General features: G+C 34.2%; 2 protein-coding genes across 7 annotated transcripts in view; both read right to left on the bottom strand.

Annotated features, from left to right (window-relative positions):
• The window catches only part of si:ch211-136a13.1, a 31367-nt gene extending 29908 nt beyond the window's left edge, over nucleotides 1-1459 (bottom strand). For 2 of the 6 annotated variants that reach the window (XM_087293534.1, XM_087293533.1), the window contains exon 1: nucleotides 1093-1116. The gene's annotated coding sequence lies outside the window, so the exon portion shown is untranslated. Of the gene's footprint in view, nucleotides 1-1092 lie in introns of all 6 variants that reach the window. The other 4 variants (XM_087293529.1, XM_087293528.1, XM_087293531.1 and 1 more) reach the window with 4 other exon arrangements.
• A 114-nt stretch (nucleotides 1460-1573) lies between these two features.
• Nucleotides 1574-21457, bottom strand: LOC108180053 (uncharacterized protein C14orf132). The gene is made up of 3 exons (XM_087293635.1): nucleotides 21403-21457; nucleotides 8998-9271; nucleotides 1574-2970 (listed from the first exon to the last, which is right to left on the bottom strand). Exons 1-2 carry the CDS (start codon nucleotides 21427-21429, stop codon nucleotides 9053-9055), a joined length of 246 nt encoding a protein of 81 aa, XP_087149761.1. The 5' UTR covers nucleotides 21430-21457; the 3' UTR covers nucleotides 1574-2970; nucleotides 8998-9052.
• Between the last annotated feature and the right edge of the window lie 676 nt (nucleotides 21458-22133).

Below are 22133 nucleotides of genomic sequence, written 5' to 3'. Positions count from 1 at the left end.
ACCAGCCTGGAAGTGGCCAAAACCCCTCTAAAACCAGCCTGGTCGACCAGCTAAAACCAGCCAACCAGCTTAGGCTGGTTTAAGCTGGATTTTTCAGCAGGGAGAATAAAAAGTAAGGAAAGTAATTGCAGTTTTATTATTATTATTCTAACATTTTAACAGTACAAAAACATGCCAGGGGGAAAGTATAAATCAAATACAAATATACAGAATTTATGTAATAAAAAAAAAATACATTATAGAATTCACAAAGTTTTAAAGTGCGTATGGCTTTCTTATTTAGAAAGTCTCTGATACTACTAATATATAAGCATAATTCAGTCATCAATTCCTTAAAATTATGTTTCTTATTGGAACTGCAGAGTTATTTGCTATACTGTTTACTATAACGTTAGTGTGCAATATCATTCTAGTAGCGGTGTGATACGGCTGTATTTCAGTATTGCTGGGAGGGGTGCGTTGACTAGTGTCCCGTCCGTGCACCAGATATGAGTGATTTTGCGTTAATCTAACAGTTCGATGCTATAATCTTGTGTATAAATAAGAAAATCAAAAACGAAGTCTCAAAAATCCTTTTGTATGAAGAACTACTTTCTTCCGCCACACACCTGCTGACGGTCAGAAGAGCAGAAACCGTTGCTCATTCATTCCCCAACGTCACTTTAGTCTAGCATAATGTCCAAAATGATGACAAAGCAGGTGATTTTGCTCACATTTTAGGATTATAAGATTGGATTTTAAGATTACAAGATGACCAGCTAAAACCAGCTTGACCAGCCGAGCCAGGTTGGGAGCCAAGCCAAATCCAGCTATGTCTTAAACCGGCTGGTCAAGCTGGATTTAGGTGGTCAATTTCCAGCCTTACCAGCTAAGACCAGCCTGGAAATGGCCAAACCCCCTCTTAACCAGTTTAGTCTAAGTTGTTGTTTTTTTTTCAGCAGGAATGCCACCAGTCCGCAGAGAATTCCCAGTATTTCCCTGTTGCAATCAGGACATCGCAATAAAAAAGCCAAAGCAAAGCAAACATTACTATAGTTTAAATACAACACTACAAAATACAAAAGAGAGAGATCGACTCAGAATGTCACTAACCTGTGTTGTATTGATTTGTTCAGCAGTAGTTTAAAAATTAACTCCCTCAGGATTTATTATGCGGCCTCTGACGCCATCTTGGGGCAGTCACCGGTCAATTTCTTTGCTCAGCTCAATTTCAGGCTAATGGCCGCCGACGTGGTGAATCGCCAAAGTAATAAATATTTTGTGAAAGGCACTAAACCGCACAGTTGCAATCTACTACATTCTCGCCTGAACCCCCCCCCCCCCCCCCCCTCAAAAATACATATATTTGTCAAACTGTAGTGAGTTTATCTTTTATTTTTTAGTCATTGGTTTATCCCTCCGCTTGTCATGTGGGTGGAGTAACACATAAGGGGGTGAAGAGGCTCTATGAGCGATGATTGCTCACGGCTATCAGCCAATCACATTCGAGAAGCAGACAGATCTGTTGTATAAAATAATTATACTTTCATGGTGACTTTTATTGTACACAGATCCAGATGAAAAGAACAAAACATCTTAGAAAATGTTTTATTATTAAGTTCACAAATGTATTATAACTTTAAACATCATAGAATTTGTTATAGGTCAAAAATAGAATAAATGCATATAAATGAGCTTGCTGGTTGTGTCCAAAACGAACAAAAAGCAGTATATTGTATGTGTGTGTAACTTTAGGTGCATAAACATTTTAAGAAGATTCAGTTTTTACACTTATGTACAGTATGAACAACAACATGTGCATAAAAAAGCAGGACGGAGAGATTTACATGCAAGACAGCATCAGATATTTAAAACAATGAAGTCATGTGTGCTGTTGATAAAATAAGGAAATAAATGGCATGATCAACAGTAAACGAGTACACTTATAGAGCTGTGTAAGTCGTGCATAAATTCTAGTCAGATTAGTTGTGTATACAGATATTCTGATGCACTTCCTGACAGCTTACTTAATGTATTTCTTTTTTAATAAATGACAGAATATTTACATAATGAAGAGCTTAATGGTCCAGATTTATATTTCCATCCCAATGCTTCATCAAAAAGTGCAGCTCATCCTTTTTCATTTCAGTTTTGTCCTCCATTTCTGTCGCCTGATGTGGTTTGTGTGTTCCTCAATGCTGTTTTCTGATGATTCTTCAGGGAATTCACTGTTAAATGTCTGTTAAACATGTAAATATGAGTGTATCTGATGATCCAGTGATGTCCGTTCACATATTAGACATTGTACAGATCAAACAGGGGATAATTGTTCACTCACATATGATGATATGAATGAATAAACAATGAAACTCATAATTAAAGTCATTAAATTCTTAAATAAAGTGCATCCATCTCCATTTCTATATAAAATACATACATTGATAGTTAGATTAGCTTCTCTTTCTTTACACACACCAATCAACAGTTTGATTCATGCATTCATTTTCTTTCAGCTTAGTCTCTTTATTAATCCAGGGTGGCCACAATGGAATGAACCGCCGACTTATCCAGCATGTTTTTTCGCAGTGGATGGCCTTACAGCTGCAACCCATCCCTGGGAAATGATTAACTCATTCATTCATTCACTTTCCTTTGGCTTAGTTCCTTATTAATCAGAGGTCGTCACAGCGGAATGAACCGCCATTTATTCCAGCATATGTTCTACAAAGCGGATGCATTTCCAGCTGCAACCCAGAACTGGGAAACCCTCATACACACTCATTCACACACACACAAATACACTCGGGCAATTTAGTTTATTCAATTCACCTACAGCGCATGTGTTTGGACTGATGTGTTGATATTTTCTGGATGTCAGTGATGTCCACTTCTGAATGTCGAGTTTCTGTTGAGGTCCTCGAAAACTCGAATTCTTCACAGACGTTCATTCAGACATCCTTTAGTAGTAGGCTGCTGTGTGCTTCTTTCAATCTGAAAGACAAGAGGAGATGTGTTAAAGGTTGCAGGTTTTCAACATTCTTCAAAATATCTTCATTTGTGTTCAACAGAAGAAACAGGCTTTACTCCAAAAAAAAAAAAATGCTGGGTTGTTTTAACTCAAAGTTGGGGAAATATGGACAAAACCCAACCACTGGGTTAAAAAGTGTGACTTCAATTTAAAGGATAGTTCACCCAAAATGAAAATGTACTCACTATAGACTGAAGTGCTTCCAAACATGCATTAATTTGTTAATTTATTTATTTATTTGTTTATTTAACACAAAACAAGATATTTTGAATACACCTGTAAACCTGTAACCATTGACTTCAATAGTATGAAAGACAAATACTATGGAAGGCAATGGTTACAGGTTTTTAGCAATGCCGGGAACCTGTAACCATTGACTTCAATAGTATGAAAGACAAATACTATGGAAGGCAATGGTTACAGGTTTTTAGCAATGCCGATAACCTGTAACCATTGACTTTAATAGTAGGAAAGACAAATAGTATGGAAGTCAATGGTTACAGGTTTTTAGCAATGCCGGTAACCTGTAACCATTGATTTTAATAATAGGTAAGACAAATAGTATGGAAGGCAATGGTTACAGGTTTTTAGCAATGCCGATAACCTGTAACCATTGACTTTAATAGTAGGAAAGACAAATACTATGGAAGGCAATGGTTACAGGTTGTTAGCAATGCCGATAACCTGTAACCATTGATTTTAATAGTAGGAAAGACAAATAGTATGGAAGGCAATGGTTACAGGTTTTTAGCAATGCCGATAACCTGTAACCATTGACTTTAATAGTAGGAAAGACAAATACTATGGAAGGCAATGGTTACAGGTTTTTAACATTCTACAAAATATCTTCTTTTGTGTTCAACGGAAGAAACAGGCTTCACTTAAAAAAAAAAAAAAGAGCTGGGTTATTTTAACTCAAAGTTGGGTCAAATAAAGACAAAACCCAACCACTGGGTTAAAAAGTGTAACTTCAATTTAAAGGATAGTTCAACCAAAAATCAAATTGTACTCACTATAGACTCAGGTTTCCAAACATTTATTTATTTGTTTGTTTATTTAACACAAGAAAAGATATTTTGAGTACAGCTGTAAACCTGTAACCATTGACTTTAATAGTAGGAAAGACAAATACTATGGAAGTCAATGGTTACAGGTTTTCAGCTAAATTTATATGTTGTGTTAAATGAATGAATGAATAAATAAATTAATTAATAATATATATATATATATATATATATATATATATATATATAAATGTTTGAACAGAAGAAAGAAACTCATAAAGGTTTGAAACAAGTAAATGATGACAGAATGTTCATGTTTTGGGTAAACTCCCCCTTTAAGTCAAATAATTAAACCAATATTGTGATTGTCCATATCTGACCCAAGCGTTTGGCTTAAATCAAGTGTATTTAGTGTACACAATGCATGATGGCATCAAGATGTTTTTATGTAAACCATGATGCAAATTAAAGCCTGCAAACCACACGTGACGAACAAACCCAGGCAGATCTGACAAGCTCCAGATGTGTGGATGTCAGGGACAGTTATGACGAGCTCTTATCATGTCTCTGAAAACATGTTTTTGAATGGCAAATCTATTTTATTCACTGCTGAATGTATTTCAAGGCGAGTTCAGCGATTTCAAGCAAACATGTTCATGGTCATTCATTCACTTTCCTTCGGCTCAGTCTCTGATTATCAGAAAGCGTACCTCCAAAATGTGATTTCAGATCATCGCTAGCGTTGCGTTGTTTAAGGCACTGCGGTGTGTGTGTGTGTGTTTGCGTGTGTGATGAACACCTGCGTCTCCATTGACCCCGCAGACAAGCACACAGACAATAAAAAGCAGGACACTGAGCTGCGCCGCCTTCCTGAAGCCCAACTACAGGCAGAAACACGGCACAGCACTCGTGCCAAACTCCTGAAAGAGGAACCGGTCAGCCTGACCACAGAGAAAAGCTGAGCGGCGGATGAGAACAGAGCATTTAAAGACAGCTTTACACCATATTAACAAAATATGTGCATCTGTATATAGTGAATATGAGTGTTTTTGTTTATTTACATAGTTGAATTGCATTTCAGGACCTTGATCTTTGCTCATTGAACTATAAAATTTAACGTCTGTGTCATTAGTAAGTGATGCTTATTCATTTCCAATTAAACAGAATATTTATAGGGGCTTTTCTTGAGCTCCTCCTTTGAACGGGGTCTGGCTGCAGACTTGGTGAGGGTGCAATCTGAGCTGCATCCAATGCTTTTGAATGCACTCACCTAACCTCTCCCTTAACAGTGACGTCACTAGAAATAAATATTATTTTTAAATAAATAATGTAATTAAAATAAATAAATACAATTAATTAGTTAAATTAAATTTATTTAAACACAGGAAAATAAATGAATGATATAAATGAAATAATTTAATAAATGAAAAAAATGTTAAATTATTTATTTATTTATTTAAAAAAATATTTAGTTGTATATATGATGTAAGTAAAATGAATGAATAAATAAATACAATTAATTAGTTAAATTAAATTTAGGTAAACAGAGGACATAAATGAATGACATAAATAAAATAATTTATATTAAATAAAAAAATAGTTAAATTATTTATTTATTTAAAAAATACATAAATAAATATTTAGTTGAATAAATTATGTAAGTAAAATACATAAATAAATAAAATTAATTAGTTACATGAAATTTATTTAAACACAGGAAAATAAATGAATGATATAAATAAAATAATTTATTAAATAAAAAAATAGTTAAATTATTTATTTATTCAAAAAATATTTAGTTGAATAAGTTAAGTAAATAAATAAATAAATACACTTAATTAGTTAAATTAAATTTAGTTAAACAAAGGAAAATAAATGATATAAATAAAATAATTTATTAATTTAAAAATAGGTCAATTATTTATTTATTTATTTATTAAAAATAAATAAATAAATATTTAGTTGAATAAATTATGTAAGTAAAATAAATTAATAAATAAATACAATTAATAAGTTTAATTAAGTTTAGTTAAACAAAGGAAAATAAATAAATAATATAAATAAAATAATTTATTCAATTAAAAAAATAGTTAAATTATTTATTTATTTATTCAAAAAAATTACAAAAATAAATATTTCGTTGAATAAATTATGTAATTAAAATAAATAAATAAATAAAATTAATTAGTTAAATTTATTTAAACAAACAAACAAACCACATATGTTTGGACTCTGGGGGATACCGGAAAACCCACACCAACACTAGGAGAACATGCAAACTCCACAGAGAAATGCCATCTGACCCAGCCAAGGCTTGAACCTGTGACCTTCTTGCTGTGAGGCAACAGTTCTAACCATTGAGCCACCATTCTGCACGTTCACAATTTTCTTGCTTATATAATCCAGCATCACGTAACATCTGCCATCGGTCCAGTTGTTGATCAACACGATAAAGCAAATCTCTGAGACGAGTGTGTGTGTGTGTGTGTGTGTGTGTGTCAGAGCAGGCTGAATTAGACAGATGGTGGTCTGCGTATTAAGCATGAATGATCTGGCATGAACACACTGGTCATTCTGTCCGTTCCACTTCCCTTCAGCCACATTTTGAGGCATTTATGACTAATATATGACACTGAAATTGTCAGCAATTGCAAATTTTAAATCAGCTCCGCATTAACAAGAAAGCATCGCCACTTAAACCCACTTCTCTCCCATTTAAATGCTTTTATGTTAAAACATCAGGCCTAAGTTCATAGTTTAACATGAGCACAGATAATATTAATGCTGATCTCTGATCAGATCCTGATTTTCATCTTGGGTTTAGGCTCATTAAGTCAATCACAGCTCTGTCTTTATTAATTTGTGGCATGCTGACGCTGTTTCTGCTGGATGTGACGTGCTCGATTAACAATCTTTAGGCAATTTGTGTTGAGGCAACATGAAGGAATTGAGTGAAACCCAGCATTATTTACATTGTGTGTGTGTTTAATGTGTTAATACTTTGTTAACCTCTTTATAATCAGTTTAATCCTGTTTATTGGTATTTCTTATTATTTTTTTGATAATTTTATACCTGTTGTTTTATTTAAAGGATGCTGAATTACCATTGGATATGAAATGTGCTGTATAAATACAGTTTTCCTACAGTTCAGATGCAAAAACCTCAGAAATTTTCTTTTAAAATTAGCATTTTTATCAGGCTCCAGTGTATAGTGAAATAACTTTAAAGTGAAATAACTCAACATAAACAAAGGAGGCTGAGAATAATGCCAATTTTTTATATAAATTTAAGATGGCAACTCTTCATATTTTAGTTTGACTTAGAATAGTATAATTATTTTCATGGACACACTGGCTTTTACTTAAGTAGTTTGAGTGTTTATTAACATTTGCTATTTTTAGTAAGTATAAAGCCATCGCACATTCATAGTAGAGGGCGTGCATTGCAAAATATGACGCTGGATCACAAAACCAGTAATAATTGTGCAATATAATGGTACAAATAGGAAAATATTGATACAGCTACTGAAAAATCTGGAATCTGATGGTTGAAAAAATGCATAAAAATATTGAGAAAATCACCTTTAAACAAATAAAGTAATTCAAATTACTAATCAATATTACATTCGAAATACTTAGGGAAGACAATGTACAAAAGTTTTAATGTAAGATGATCTTTAATATTCTAATTTTGGCATATAATAAAAATCGATAATTTTGACTCATGCAATGCATTTTTGGCTTTTTTTTTCGTGCAATATAAAACTGGTTTTGTGCTCCAGGATGATAAATAAGGTGAATATAAATATAAAAATAAAATAATAATAATCATATAATAATTATACATATAAATAAAACAATTAGTTAATTAATTAATTTATCTAAACAAATAATTAAATACATAAATAAATGTTTACTAAAATAAATAATTTAATTAAAAATAAATAAATAAAATTTTAATTAAATTGTTTATTTAAACAAAAAAATAAACTATATAAAACTAATAATTTATTAAATAGAATAAATTGGTTAAATTATTTATTAATTCAAACAAAGAAATAATGTAATTAAAATAAATAAATAAAATGAATTAAATTATTCATTTAAACAAACACACAAACAAATAAATCACATAAGTCTAATAATTTTGTAAAAAAATAAATAAATTAGTTAATTTATTTATTTAATTATTCTAACAAAAATATTATTAAATAAATTAATTATTCTTTTAAACAAACAAACAAATCATATTCATCTAATAATTTAGTAAATAAAATAAGTTAGTTCAAATTATTTATTTATACAAATAAATAAATATTTAGTTAAATAAATAATATAATTAGGATAAATGAATAAAGTTCAATTATTCATTTAAACAAACAACCAAATCATATAAATCTTTCAATTTAGTAAATAAAATAAATTAGTTAAATAATTTATTTATTAATACAAATAAATACATATTTAAATAATAAATTAAAATAAATTAATTTGTAATTAAACAAATTAATCATATTTATCATATAATTCTAATAATTTAGTAAATAAAATAAATTATTTTTACTTATTATTAAATTAAATTATTATATTATTAAATCTAATAATTTAGTAAATAAAAATATATATGTAATTATTTATTAAAACAAATAAATACATACATAAATAAATATTAATTAAATAAATTTTGTAATTAAAATTAATAAATGAGAAAAATTTATTAGTTGAATTAAATTTAATTAAACAAATAAATGAATCATATAAATCTAATAATTTAGTAAATAAAATAAACTAGTTAAATGATTTATTTATTCAGACAAATAAATAAATAAATACATTCATCATACAGACCTAATAATCTAGTTAAATAATTAAATTAAAGTCAATCAAATCAATCAATCAGTAAAGCTGTCTTTAAATGCGCTCATCTCCGGAGTAAGAATGCAGAAGGAAGGTCTCACACACACTACTGTACTGTTCTGTACATACTGCGCTAGTGAGGGGGGATCAGGAGTTCAGGCTGTGTTCTTGTGCACTACGGGGTCTAAAAGGCACAGGCGCAGACCACCGCGACCACCACGATGTTCCCGATGGTGGCGATGACGGCGACCCACAGCCAGATGGCGTCACTGGAGAACTTGCCCTCCTCCTCCTGCTCCGCTGGCCGAGAGATGCTGGTGTTCAGGTTAGAGGTGGAGGTCTGGAGGGACGCGCTGCCGTTGTATGGAGAGTCCATGAAGGCTCCACTGACGGCTGGGAAATGCTGGAAAACAATGGAGAGAAACTGATTCATGCACTAAAAATGTCATAATTAAACAATCTGTTGTTGTCTTAAAGGGATAGTTCATCTAAAAATGAATAGTCTGCCATCATTTACTACCTTTTTTCCTTTTTTACCTGTCTGAGTTTCGCAAAGGAAGAGGTTTTGAAAAATACTTTGACTTCCATAGTGTGTTTTTCTCCTCCGGGAGTTATTTTGTGTTGATTTTGTTAGCTTGTGTTGCTAGTTTTGATTCCATGTGTACTTTAAGACCGATTCATGCACTAAAAGAGTAAAGATTAAAGTCATTTGTTGTGCTCTTAAGGGGATAATTCACTCATAAATGAAAATTCTGCCATTGTTTACACCTTTTTTCATTTAATACTCTACTGGATCTTGCATAACTGCTATAATATGCTCCATTTAAAGGGACAGTTCACCTAAAAAACACTGACTTCAATAGTATTGGTTCTTTCTACAATGTCAGTCAATTTTTACAGTTTTTAACATTCTTCAAATTATCTTCTTTTGTATGAACTTGAAGGTTTTTAACAACCTGAGGGTAAATAGTGCATACTTAAGCTAGAAAATGCTGAAAAACAATGGAGAGAAACTTGTGGTGAAATTTGTGGTGGTCTTAAAGGGATAGTTCACTCAAAAATGAAAATTCTGCCATTGTTTACACCTTATTTCAAGTAATACTCTACTGGATCTTGTAAAAATTGTATGTTTTATACAGCAAATGCCCTTCCAGCTGCAACCCAGTAGTGGGAAACACCCATACACACTCATTCTCTCACACACACACTCACTCATACACTACGGCGAATTTAGTTAATCCATTCCGCTATAGCGCATCTGTTTGGACTGTGGGGGAAACCAAAGCACCCGGAGGAAACCCACGCCAACACAGGGAGAACATGCAAACTCCACACACAAATGCCAACTGGTCTAGACAGGACTCGAACCAGCGACTTACTTGCTGTGAGGTCACAGTTCTGACCACTAAGCCACCATATTATAGTCAAACAGAAAAAAAAAATCCAGACTTTCTCCAGGATAAAAAGATTATAAGGAAAGACTGTGAAGAATGTCCTGTGACTTGCAGCAGCAGGCTCCAGAATGATCTCTATTCATCATGTAACTCTCAGATGGCTCCCGTCTGGAGTATGATGTCACCAGTCTGGAGCTACAAAGGTGCATTCTGGGAGATGATCAATGTGATGATCACCTCATTATCCCTCAGTCTGCATAATGACAAGCTCCATTCATCAGAAGCACTCACTCTGACCTGAGAACAGCTGTCTGAAGGTGGAGGATTGAACCAAAAAGTAACATTGACCTTGACTTGGAAATCTGAAATTGTATTACCTCTTCTTCCACCTCACAGCAAGAAGGTTGCTGGTTTGAGTCCTGGCTGGTGTTTCTGTGTGGAGTTTGCATGTTCTCCCCATGTTGGCATGGGCTTCCTCCAGGTTTCCTCACAGTCCAAACACATGCGCTATAGGGCGAATTGAACTAAATTGGCCGTGGTGTATGATTGTATGTGTGAATGAGAGAGTGTGTGGGTGTTTCCCAGTGCTGGGTTGCAGCTGGAAGGGCATCCGCTGTGTTAAACAAATGCTGGAATAGTTGGCAGTTCATTCCACTGTGGTGATCCATGATGAACAAAAAGACTAACCTGAAGGAACATTATTGAATGTTCGGTGTCTTTAAACACATCGAGTTGTTCACAAAAACACCCCAGTAACATGCATTTAGACTGCACATCAAGTTTAAAAATAATGATTCTGAGGTATATGAAGACACGAGTGAGCATCCAGAAACCCTTCTGAGTCTTAATACAGATTAACGATGTGTCACGCTGATACTAATATCATGTGACGTCCAGTTTTCTCGCATTATCTTTAAGATTGCTGAATATGACTCATTCGTTTTTATTCGGCTCCTCAAGATTAAATATGATTTAATTAAAAGCCCAAAAAGTTCAGATCGGGTCAACTACAAATGCTGACGTTATGATATTTAGGCCCAATCCCAATTCTATTTTTGTCTCCCTTCCCCTTGGCCCTTACAACCGAGGGTGAAGGGCTTCAAAATTTACCCCTAAGAACTGGGACAGCTCTACAGCACCTGCACACGTCATCATATGTCTTCGCGATCTCTTGCTTCATGTGAGATCAGACGATGACGACGACTGTAGGTATTCCAGTTGTGTTATTTTTTTGGTATTTATCTTCAGGAGATCACTGAAGGCATATATCACGTTATCATAACGATCTAATGTGGCGATAAGTTCGTAACTGTACTGTGTGTTTACACAGTGGCCATATTCATCAATGTAAACACACCAAAAACTACATTAACATTATAGCAGACACTGTAAAAAGCCCATTGACAGCCACTAGACATCACTGACAGAGTATTCCAGTGTCTGAATGCTGTGGGACTGCTGTACAGGAGTTATTAATAGGGATTATACAGTAGGTGAGAGTTCAAAGTGGCTATTAGCGCCACAGCATGTACCGCCGCCGTTTGAAATAGGTGCCGCTCTGTTTTTAGTGTATGACCGCAGTTTGTGAATGAGCCGCCAGGGGGCGCAAAGGGACGGGATGCGAACGGACAGAAATAGCCCGTACAGCAGCTTTAAATATGCTACTGTGCTTGTAAATGATATTAAACAATAAGTCAAAGCATTATAATTCCTTCATTAATCATTTAAAATTTGTTAACACGCTTTATTGTAAACTTTTTGAGTGCAAAGAGGATTTGTTTTTGAAAATAGAATTGAAGAAGTAAAAGACAACTAAAATGAAAGCACAAACATTTACTACAAATAAGTAGTCTTAAATAAATAAATAAATAAAGAGATCGTGAAATATAGCGTTTTTTTTAAGCATGATGGTAAAACTCGAACGCGGTTATGAATATATTAAAACATGTGTTTGTGTGTCGTACAAATTGGTAATAATGACAAAAAATACTAATTTGTCGGTCTCCTTACTTCCGGGTTCTGCAATACTGCCGCTGTAGCTGGTGTATTCTGGGAAATTTTCTTACCCCTTGGTTTCAAGTGTGGTCCTGAAAAATCTTTGTTGGAAGTGCTATTCACCTCTTCCCCTATGCCCTACGCCTTCTATCTAAAGAGAATTGGGACACCCCTACCCCTTGGCGTGCACGCGCAAAACGAGGGGTATGGGTAAGGGGAAGGGCTAAGGGGTAGAATTGGGATTGGGCCTTAACTTAGTTGGTGTGTGTGAGTAGTTGCTGTTGTTGGAGATGCTGTTATTATTATTGTCGTTGTCATTTTACTGTCATTATTACTACACGATTGAAAAAAAAAACCCAGGCTCATTCAGGAAACGTACCCCCGCAAACGTTTCAGGAGACCGCGAAATACGTCCTGGGAGGTACGTATTTGTGCAGTTTTTGTTTTCGCAAATCCGCCTCTTGCGAGCGCCGTTCGCGTTCACTCTGTTCTTGCGTAAAAAGCCGCCAAAGGCCGTTGTTGAGTGACTGTTTGTCCGACTGACTGAATGACTAAGCGGCTGGCCAATCGGCTGAGCCAGCCACCCTTCTCCTTCCCTAAACCCAAGCAACGATTTACAAAAGCCGTCCAGAAAAATGAAAAGCCCTCGTCTGATTTTGACCACGTTTTCGGATTTCACCTTATTCTCGCCCCGTTACGAACTCGTTCACTTTATTTTTTGGATTCTGTTTTCTGGAACTGCTCTTGCCTGGACTTGAACCCGGTCGTCACTACGGCCGGCTCCCCTCCGGGCCTCCGCTCCGCCGACATACCACGACGAGCTAACCGGACAAACTGGTTGCGGCGGGAAAGCCCTCCACATGGAGGTGAGCCGTCAACCGACGAGCGCAAAGAGGAGTGACGTCACACCGCCCCATAGCGTTCGCTTGAAAAAACAAAATGCAGCCATACGTACCTCCGGCCACGTAAATGTGGTCTCCAGAAACGTCTGCGGGGCTACATTTTCAGAATGAGCTTGGGTTGAAAAAATATGACAATGCAATATTTAGTTTTTCTGTAATATATATGACTTTTGGCCCGTTTCCACTGAGTGGTGCAGTACGGTATGGGTCACCTTTATCAGACTTGTGTTTCCACTGCCGAAAGGGTACCAATAGTGGGCGTGGTGCACGACAGAGTTTCAGCTGCCGTCACTCTCACTCGAGGAAATGTCAAAGTAAAGCTGTATGAGTCGTTCACATATCATATGAGAAGCCCTTAGATGTCTTTGATGTAAGGAAGCATGATATATCGGCGGCCATTTCGTTATCGGCCGATAAATACTATTTTTAAGATTATCGTTATCGATCCGATGTCTTAATTAGGCCAGTATCTTTAAGCCGATAAATTACATAATTGTACAGAATAGGGCTGCTCGATTATGGGAAAAATCATAATCACGATTATTTTGGTCATAACTGTAATCACGATTATTCAAAACGATCAGTTGAATTCAAAATTATTCATCCTCCTGTGAATTTATTTTTATACATAAATATTTCCCAAATGATGTTTAACAGGTTTTTTTTTACAGTATTTCCTATAAATTTTTCTTCTTCTGGAGAAAGGCCTATTTGTTTTATTTCAGCTAGAATAAAAGCAGGTTTGAATATTTTGAAACCTATAATAGCTCGATATTATTAGCCCCTTTAAGCAATATATATGTTTGATTGTGTGCAGAAGAAACTACTGTTATACAATGACTTGTCTATTTACCCTAGTTTAGCCTTTGAATGTCACTGAATACTAGTATCTGGAAGAATATCTATAAATATAATGTGTAAAATATAATGTGCTGTCATTATAGCAAAGATAAAAGTAATCAGTTTTTAGAAATGAGTTATTAAATCTGTTGTTTAAACTGTGCTTTAAGCATCTTCACTGTATTTTTGATTTTATTATTGATTAATAATGAAAACAGTCGGCAGCAGCAGTAATACCACACGCTGTCACTTTAAGAATAGTGCGGCTCTGATATGGTTTCTCTTTCACGTGTCTTTTGATTCTCAACTTGTTAGTTTATTACACAAATGAGGGTTAATATGAATAATCAATAAACACCGCGCTCTGACACAAATGTGCATGTATTTGACCATTAAAGCGCTCACATTAAGATCGCGTTAGATGTGTGTGTGCTCTGCTGTCCGAGGCTAAGCGCGGCGCGCGCGCAAACACATACACACGCTACCTGTCCGAGGCCAGACACGGCGCGCACACACACAACAGATGTCTTCAAAAGATGCATTACAGTACAAGCTTTTAGTAATTTTCACGTCGAACTGAGCTTTGCAGAGGCAAAGAGTTTTCACACGTGTACAATTGGAAAGGGGGCGGTACGTGATGGAATAATCGTTTATCTCGATTAATGGTTTTTCATAATCGTTAAAAGCCAAAATCGAAATCGGATTTTCGATTAATTGCACAGCCCTATTACAGAACTTGCATAGTTGGTTTTGGTTGGCACTGCTCTGGGATTGGAACATGCATGTCTCATGTTTGAGTGCTCGGTGCAGGGGTGTACATCTTAAACGTGTGGGAGACTGTATGAAATCCGAAAGTTTAATTGTATTTAAGTTTAATTGTATTTATATATCAGTCTTCCCAGTCAAGTTTGTTTGTTTTTTGTTAATGTTTTCCCCCTCAGGATGCCTTTTTGTTTCATTTCATAGTTATAAAACCCCCTCATTTTACTGCAATTGAGTCCTCGCTCCTTTCTGACACCTCTTTGCGTAAAAAAAGTAATTGTGGACTGAACATTAAGCAACTAGTTGTTCCAAAAAAGACTTAACAATTGTGTTGATTTAGCTCATATTAAATAAGTACTTTGAAAAAACAAACATAATTTCTAGCTTACACTGTGCTAATATAAACTAGTTCTCCACTTATGCATACTGCGTAATAATTCATGAATGCACAGATTGCCGTCATGATCCCGGAGACATGTATATTTAATAAATCTTTTTATTGTTTTCTCAGGACAGATTTCCAGTGAAACAGCTCTCTTCATTACTTCCAGCCCATCGCAAAACCAAACCCAAGGAGCATGAAGACAACATTTGGATGAAGTACACGGTAAAGCGGCGTTAGATTAAAATGAAGAGAACAAGCAGTGCAGATTTTGCTCCTGAAGTCATGTGCATAATCAGGCGTCCCGCCGCCACATGTCGCACTTCTCTTTTGGATATTAAAAGGTCAACAGATTCATGCAACTCATTCTCATTCATGCTGCTTTTATTTCACAACCAGATACACTTCAGCAGGACTCTATGATTGAAAAGAAGATTACAATAATAGCTAATGTATTTATTATTAGAGATTTTTTCATGTGGTATTTTAGATTTTATATCTAGTATATCGCAGTATCTTATTATCTTATAGTATTTTATTATTTTTTTTAAATAAAAACAATTTTATTGTTTATTATTTATTAAATGTATTTTTTTGTTTATTATCCAATTATTTTATTATTTATTTACTTGTATATTTTTTTTATTTTTCTGTATTTTCTTTTTTATTTTAGAATCTTAATAATGGTTTATAAAGTAAAAATGGATGGAATTACACTGTTTCCAAAAAATATCTAATATATTTATTGAAGTTTTTGATGTGTATTTTTTTGTTTATTATTTATTTACTTTTTCTTAATTTTTTTCTTTATTTTAGAATTTTAATAAATAAAGCAAATAATTTTTAATAAAGTAAATAAAGTTTTTAATAAAGTAAAAATATATGATATTACTGTTTAATTATTTCAAAATGATATCTGATATATTTATTAAAGATATTTTTATTTTTATTTAGTATTTTATATTTAATTTTAGCTTTATTTAAATTATGCTTTAGTTAGTTTATTTGTTTATTTTAGATTTTTACTGTTTAAATAAAATGTTAAAATGGATGTAATTCCACTGTATACATTTTTCAAAATAATATCTGATATATTTATTGTTGTGTTTTTATGTAGTATTTTAGATTTTATTTCAGCTTTAATCTTTTGGTTATTTATTTTTTCTTTTTATTTTAGAATTTTAATAAATAATGTTTAATAAAGTAAAAAAGAAGCTATTACACTTAATTATTTCAAAATAATATGTAATATATTTATTATAGAGTTTTTCATGTAGTTTCTATATTTAATTTCAGTTTTATTTAAACAATTGTTTTGTTTTTTTTATCTATTTGCATTTTGTTTTTTCTTTATGTTAGTTATTTTATTTTAAATTCTTATTAATAGTTTCTAAAGTAAAAAATTATGTAAAAGTTTCAAAATAATATCTAATATCTTTATTATAGGGATTTTCATATAATATTTTATATTAAGCTTCATTTAAATAATGTTTTTGTTTGTTAATTATTTACTTTTTTATAAAATTGTTATATTAATCAATATTTCAGTTCTTTTACTCTTTATTTTAAAGCTTCAATAATGGTTAATAAATGAAAAATGGATGCAATTACACTATTTCAAAACAATATCTAATATATTAAATTAAGTTCTTTGTGTATTATTTCATATTTTACTTCAAATTTATTTAAAAAATGCTTTTGTTTATTATTTATTTACAATTTAGATTAGATTATTGTTTATTGTAGTTATTTTACATTAAAATCCTAATAATGGTTAATAAAGAAAAAATGGAAAATATAGATAAATAAAATAAACATATTTAAATATATTCTCTACAACAATATTAAATATATATATATATATATATATATATATATATATATATATATATATATATATATATATATACACTTCTAGAATTGTTTATAGCATGGTATATTCAGTATAATGTAATTAAAATATAATCAAACAAACAATATTCTTAAACTCATGAGCAAACGCATTTCCAGTAACAAAACAAAATGCAGGAAAATCCCAAGAACAAATGCAGATGCACAGAAATACACAAATATCACAAACACTCAGACACACAGCTCACGAAACTCACTATAATATAATAATACAATGTGTTTGATAAAAAAAATGCAAAAACGTAAACAACAATTATTGAATAAATAGAAAGAGTACCTCTGTGTTTGTGCTGCTGAGCTGACAGACGGATGAAGAGTTTTTAATATGTCACTCAAACATGCGTGTGTGTGTGCGTGTATGTGTGTGTGTGTGTGTGTGTGTGTGTGTGTGTGTGTGTGTGTGTGTACGTTATAGAGAGTAATCTTGCTGGAGGCAGATTATAGAGCCCGTCTGCACTGATCTGCTCTCTATATCTCACAACTAAAATCACGCAACGCTCACATTATACATGTGAAATCATTAAGTCAATAAATCAAAAAATGTCAGTTCCATCCTTGTGTTTTCTTGTTACACTGAACTTCCACGTGTGATCTGAAACATGTGCGTAATTTGATCTGTATTAACATATTCAGCCTTTGAAACATCAGAAAGGCTTTGATATGCAAATCAGGAGTACAAACCAGCAAATCCAAGAGGATCATGGGTCATGATGACAAACAACATCTGCCACCATCAGCTTAGATGACAGTCGTAGCATGAAACATGCTTAACATCCTTAGGGCATGTTTGAAATGCTAGTTCATGCTAGCAATATAATAAAACATGCATGCAGTATGTTAAAAATGACTAGCATTGTTATAAAACATGTTAGCCACGTGTTAGAAACATGTTAAATCACGCATATATTATATCTGTATAACCATCATCATCTCTGGTTAAATGTTTCTGCTGATGAATCTGCTGCCCAAACCTCTGCACATCTCCCTTCACCTCCTCATCTGTCTGGACTGTTACTAAGTCCTGCCGAGGGGGAGGATGGTGAAAGTGATGAAGATGATTATAATGTCCTGATGGAGCATTCAGAGCAGCTGCTTCAGAAACTCTAAAATGCCTTTCATGTAAACCCGACCCAACTCTGACTTCCAAAGGGCTGAGCGATGCTTGAGTGCATTAAATATGAAAACTCAACACAACTTCACTCCTGATTCAGAAATAAACAACCTCGAAACTCACATCGCCGACATACTTAGAACGTTAAACTGTGAACACGCCTGCAAAAATGCTCCGCGTTATACGTTATAAAAACATATAAAAAAGAAGCGAATGGATATTAAATATTGAAATGCTGAAATTATTCATCATGTTTGGAGAAACAGTGCAGCGTCATTATACAGAAATACCCGTCCAATTGGAATCAAGTATTTCCGAGAGTCAGGAGCTCACATCTGATCATGTTTATGTGATCAATAGTTTTATAGAGTGTGACCAATGTTTGTAACTCTATTTTACAACTATACAGCATGACTGAGGACTAAATATATACAGTTGAAAGCAGAAGTTTCCATACACTGTATAAAAAGGCACATAACCATTTAAAAAAAGTAAGATGTTTCTCCTTTAGGTAAGTTAGGATTATCAGATGAGTTTCTGTTCTGCTTAATAGCAGAATAACAAGCCAGAATTAACAGAAAATCCAGATTACAATTTGCTAAATGGGAATAAGACTAATGTTTGGAGACATGTCCTGTGGTCTGATGGAGCTAAGATTGAACTGTTTGGCCATAATGAGCAGTGTTACATTTGGAGGACGAAGGGAAAAGCTTACAAGCCTAGGAACACCATCCCAACTGTGCAGTATGGGGGCGGCAGCATCATGTTGTGGGGCTGTTTTGCTGCAGGAGGGACTGGTCCACTTCACAGCATAGATGGCATCATGGAGAAAGAACATTATGGAGAAATACTGAAGCAACATCTCAACACATCAGCCAGGAAATTAAAACTGGGCCACAAACGGCTCTTCCATACAGACCATGACCCTAAGCATACTGCCAAATTAGTTCAAACGTGCTTTAAGGACAACAGAGTGAATGTTTTGGAGTGGCCATCACAAAGCCCTGATCTCAATCCTATAGAAAACTTGTGAATTTGTTGAAAAAGCTTGTGCGAGCAAGACAGCCAACAAATCTGACTCAGTTACAGCAATTCTGTCAGGAGGAATGGGCCAAAAATCCTGCAAACTATTGTGAGAAGCTTGTGGAAGGAGACCCAAAACATTTAGGCAAAGTTATACAGTTTAAAAGCAAAGCTAAAAAATGCCAAGGAAATGTGTGTAAACCTTTGACTGTCTAGAAATTAATAAAACATTCTCAAAAAAAAAAAAACTCTTATAATTCTGGCATTTAGCAAATGTAAATCATTTAGGTGATCCTAACGGACCTAAAATAGTAAACGTTTAGTGATTTACCATCAGACATGATTTTTTAAAACAGTGGTTACGTTCCTTTATTTACAGTGTACAGTATGTAAACTTCTGGTTTTACCAGTAGGCAGACCAGCCCTAACACTGTTCTCTCGAACACAACCTCCCTCCATCTATTTCCTCGTTTCCCATTGACAATCCTATAACCCTCTCTTCCTTCCTAAATTGAATCAGGGGGTCCAATCACTCTACCAAAACGTTACAGAGACAATATCCCCACTCTGAGTTTCTGGGCATCATCAGGACGCCCGATCAACCTGTTTACTGTTTATCCTCTTACTTCCCTTCACCTTCATCCCACTGTTCCTCTACCATTCCTTTCATCCCTACAATAAAGTCTAGCTCAAAGTGTGCTGTGGTCCATGCTGGTGAACTTACGGTTGTGAATTGCATTATGGGATGTTGATCTCTGCTCTGTCGTCTTTTGATGTTGAAAATTGAGCACTACAGTTTAACAAAGTGACTTTTATTGACATTTTAGTCGTTTGATAATAATTTTATGTATAAGAAATAATATTTAGAGAAATAAGTCTGTCAAAAAATCTACTACAGGTTTATTATAAGAGGTTTGTAGCATAAAATGACCATAAAAACACCAACCCAGACAATATATCACTGCAATCTATTAAACATGTTCATAAAAGTCTCTTTTGCAAACTTTTTACAGTTAAAAGTTGAAAGATAGATCAAGATCCCATAATGCAATTCAAAAGCAGAAATAAATGGGGAAAAATGAAAACATGAATAACAAAATATGGAAAACTGCTAATTTAAGGGTATTTTTACTGTGTATGGTCACATACTTGCATCTCTAATCGATTCTGGGTGAGTTTGGGAACAGATGTGACCGGTGGCCACTTAACATTTCTCATTAGCTTTCTGTCACTTCATAATAATAAAGAGCCTGAAGAAAAAAACAGGTTGATTAATCTTCTCTCAACACCAGATGCTTCACTACATGACCATCACTAACCCTTTTCAGGTCAAATTCAGTACAATGAATAGTCCAAATAACTTTTCATTTAAGTTTAAATTTAAATAATCTAAAATAATTTCATATTATTTGCATGCATTTTAATAAAGCACTGCGCTGATGCTCTCAGAGTTAGCTTATTTTAATAAACCTTTCATTTTTAGTAAATTTTGCTGGGGGGGTGGGTTCTATAATGCACATGTTATTACACCAAATACATTAATATAAATAACACAACACTGTACAAACCTTTCAACAATTATAGGTTATATTATTCTACAATACACCACAGTGTTAAAATATAATGAACACTACAGGATGTATTACAGCCTATTAGTTTAAGATAAGCATACTGTAGTGTCCATTAACAACAAATGTGTTCAACATACTATATTATTACTACAGTATTTTCTGTACGTGTGAATCACTGTTTTCCTTCTGTACTGTTATCAAAAGTTAGACTAAACCACTTAAACACACACATAATACGTAAATAAGACAATCAACACAGTGTAAGTCACCAAATTAGCCTCAATCATGAATATAAAGATAATTTTATGACAAAAAGCGCGGGAAAAGTCCTGACTGCGCTGTGGTGTGTGTCGCTATCATAAGTTACGCTAAACCCTGAACACACACGCCTAACTTACACACTATAAGTACACCAGACAATCAACACAGTCACCAAATAAGCCTCAATAATGAATTTAAAAGATAATTTTATGACAAAAAGCGCGGTAAGTCGTACCTGGGCTGTGTGTAGCTATCAAAAGTTACACTAAACCCTGAACACACACACACACACATTCGCAATAAGTAAAGCAGACACTCAACAGAGACACTAAATTATCCTCAATCTTGAATTTAAAAGATAATTTAATGACAAAATGCCTACCTGCGCTGCCATCAGTGACAACTCCATCCTCGTCCTGTCGCGTGTGAGTGTGTGTATTTTCCGCTCCTCGTGCGCGCGTCTGTCTCCGCTGCGCGCGCGCGCGTCTGTGGAGGATTTAGCTGCAGGCTCGCACGTGCACGCCATCCTCACAGAATTATTCATGCAACTTTATTTTTTGACAGTCAGACACACTGACACTTGAACTGCCTCCTACCTCTCCACAACTATTGGGCTGTAAACATTATGCCTTTTACCATGCCAGTTCATGAATTACTGTGCTTCATTAACATACGAGCAGCTAAACAGTGGCTATGGTCGTCACAAGTCGTCATTATCTCAGTAATTAGATGGGTTTTGAGTCAAAAATCCAATTATGCATATGCGATTTTGGGTAGAAGGTCCATTTGCGATAGCACTCTCCCAATGGATATATTGGATAAGACGAAATGGCCAAGCATCCAGCCCCAAATATACAATCTCACTGAAGCTCCGCATGATTTACAAGAGAGAAGTTAAAGACCTACAAGTCTTTGGATGCCAACAATCCATGATGACCAGATTCAACACTATGTAGTGCTAAAAGCCGAGGTTCTGCCCAGCCAAAGACAAGGAAAGAAAACGGAGCTGCACAAGGCCTGGGTAATCATCAACATGCAGAACGACTGCATGCTGACAGCAAACGGCACCTGTACGGCAGGGTATGGAATGCACATGTTTACGTTTCATTCAAG

Source organism: Danio rerio, chromosome 18, assembly GCF_052040795.2.
Source record: "Danio rerio strain M-AB ecotype USA chromosome 18, GRCz13ab, whole genome shotgun sequence".
Taxonomy (NCBI): Eukaryota; Metazoa; Chordata; class Actinopteri; order Cypriniformes; family Danionidae; genus Danio; species Danio rerio.
This window is presented reverse-complemented; position numbering and strand designations above follow the sequence as displayed.

Excerpts from the sequence above, each read along its gene's own strand:
- LOC108180053 (XM_087293635.1), bottom strand. The coding sequence starts at position 21,429 with ATGGAGTTGTCACTGATGGCAGCGCAG. Across the intron at positions 9,272-21,402 it reads TGTCACTGATGGCAGCGCAG|CATTTCCCAGCCGTCAGTGG; the intron begins GTAGGCATTTTG and ends ATTGTTTTCCAG.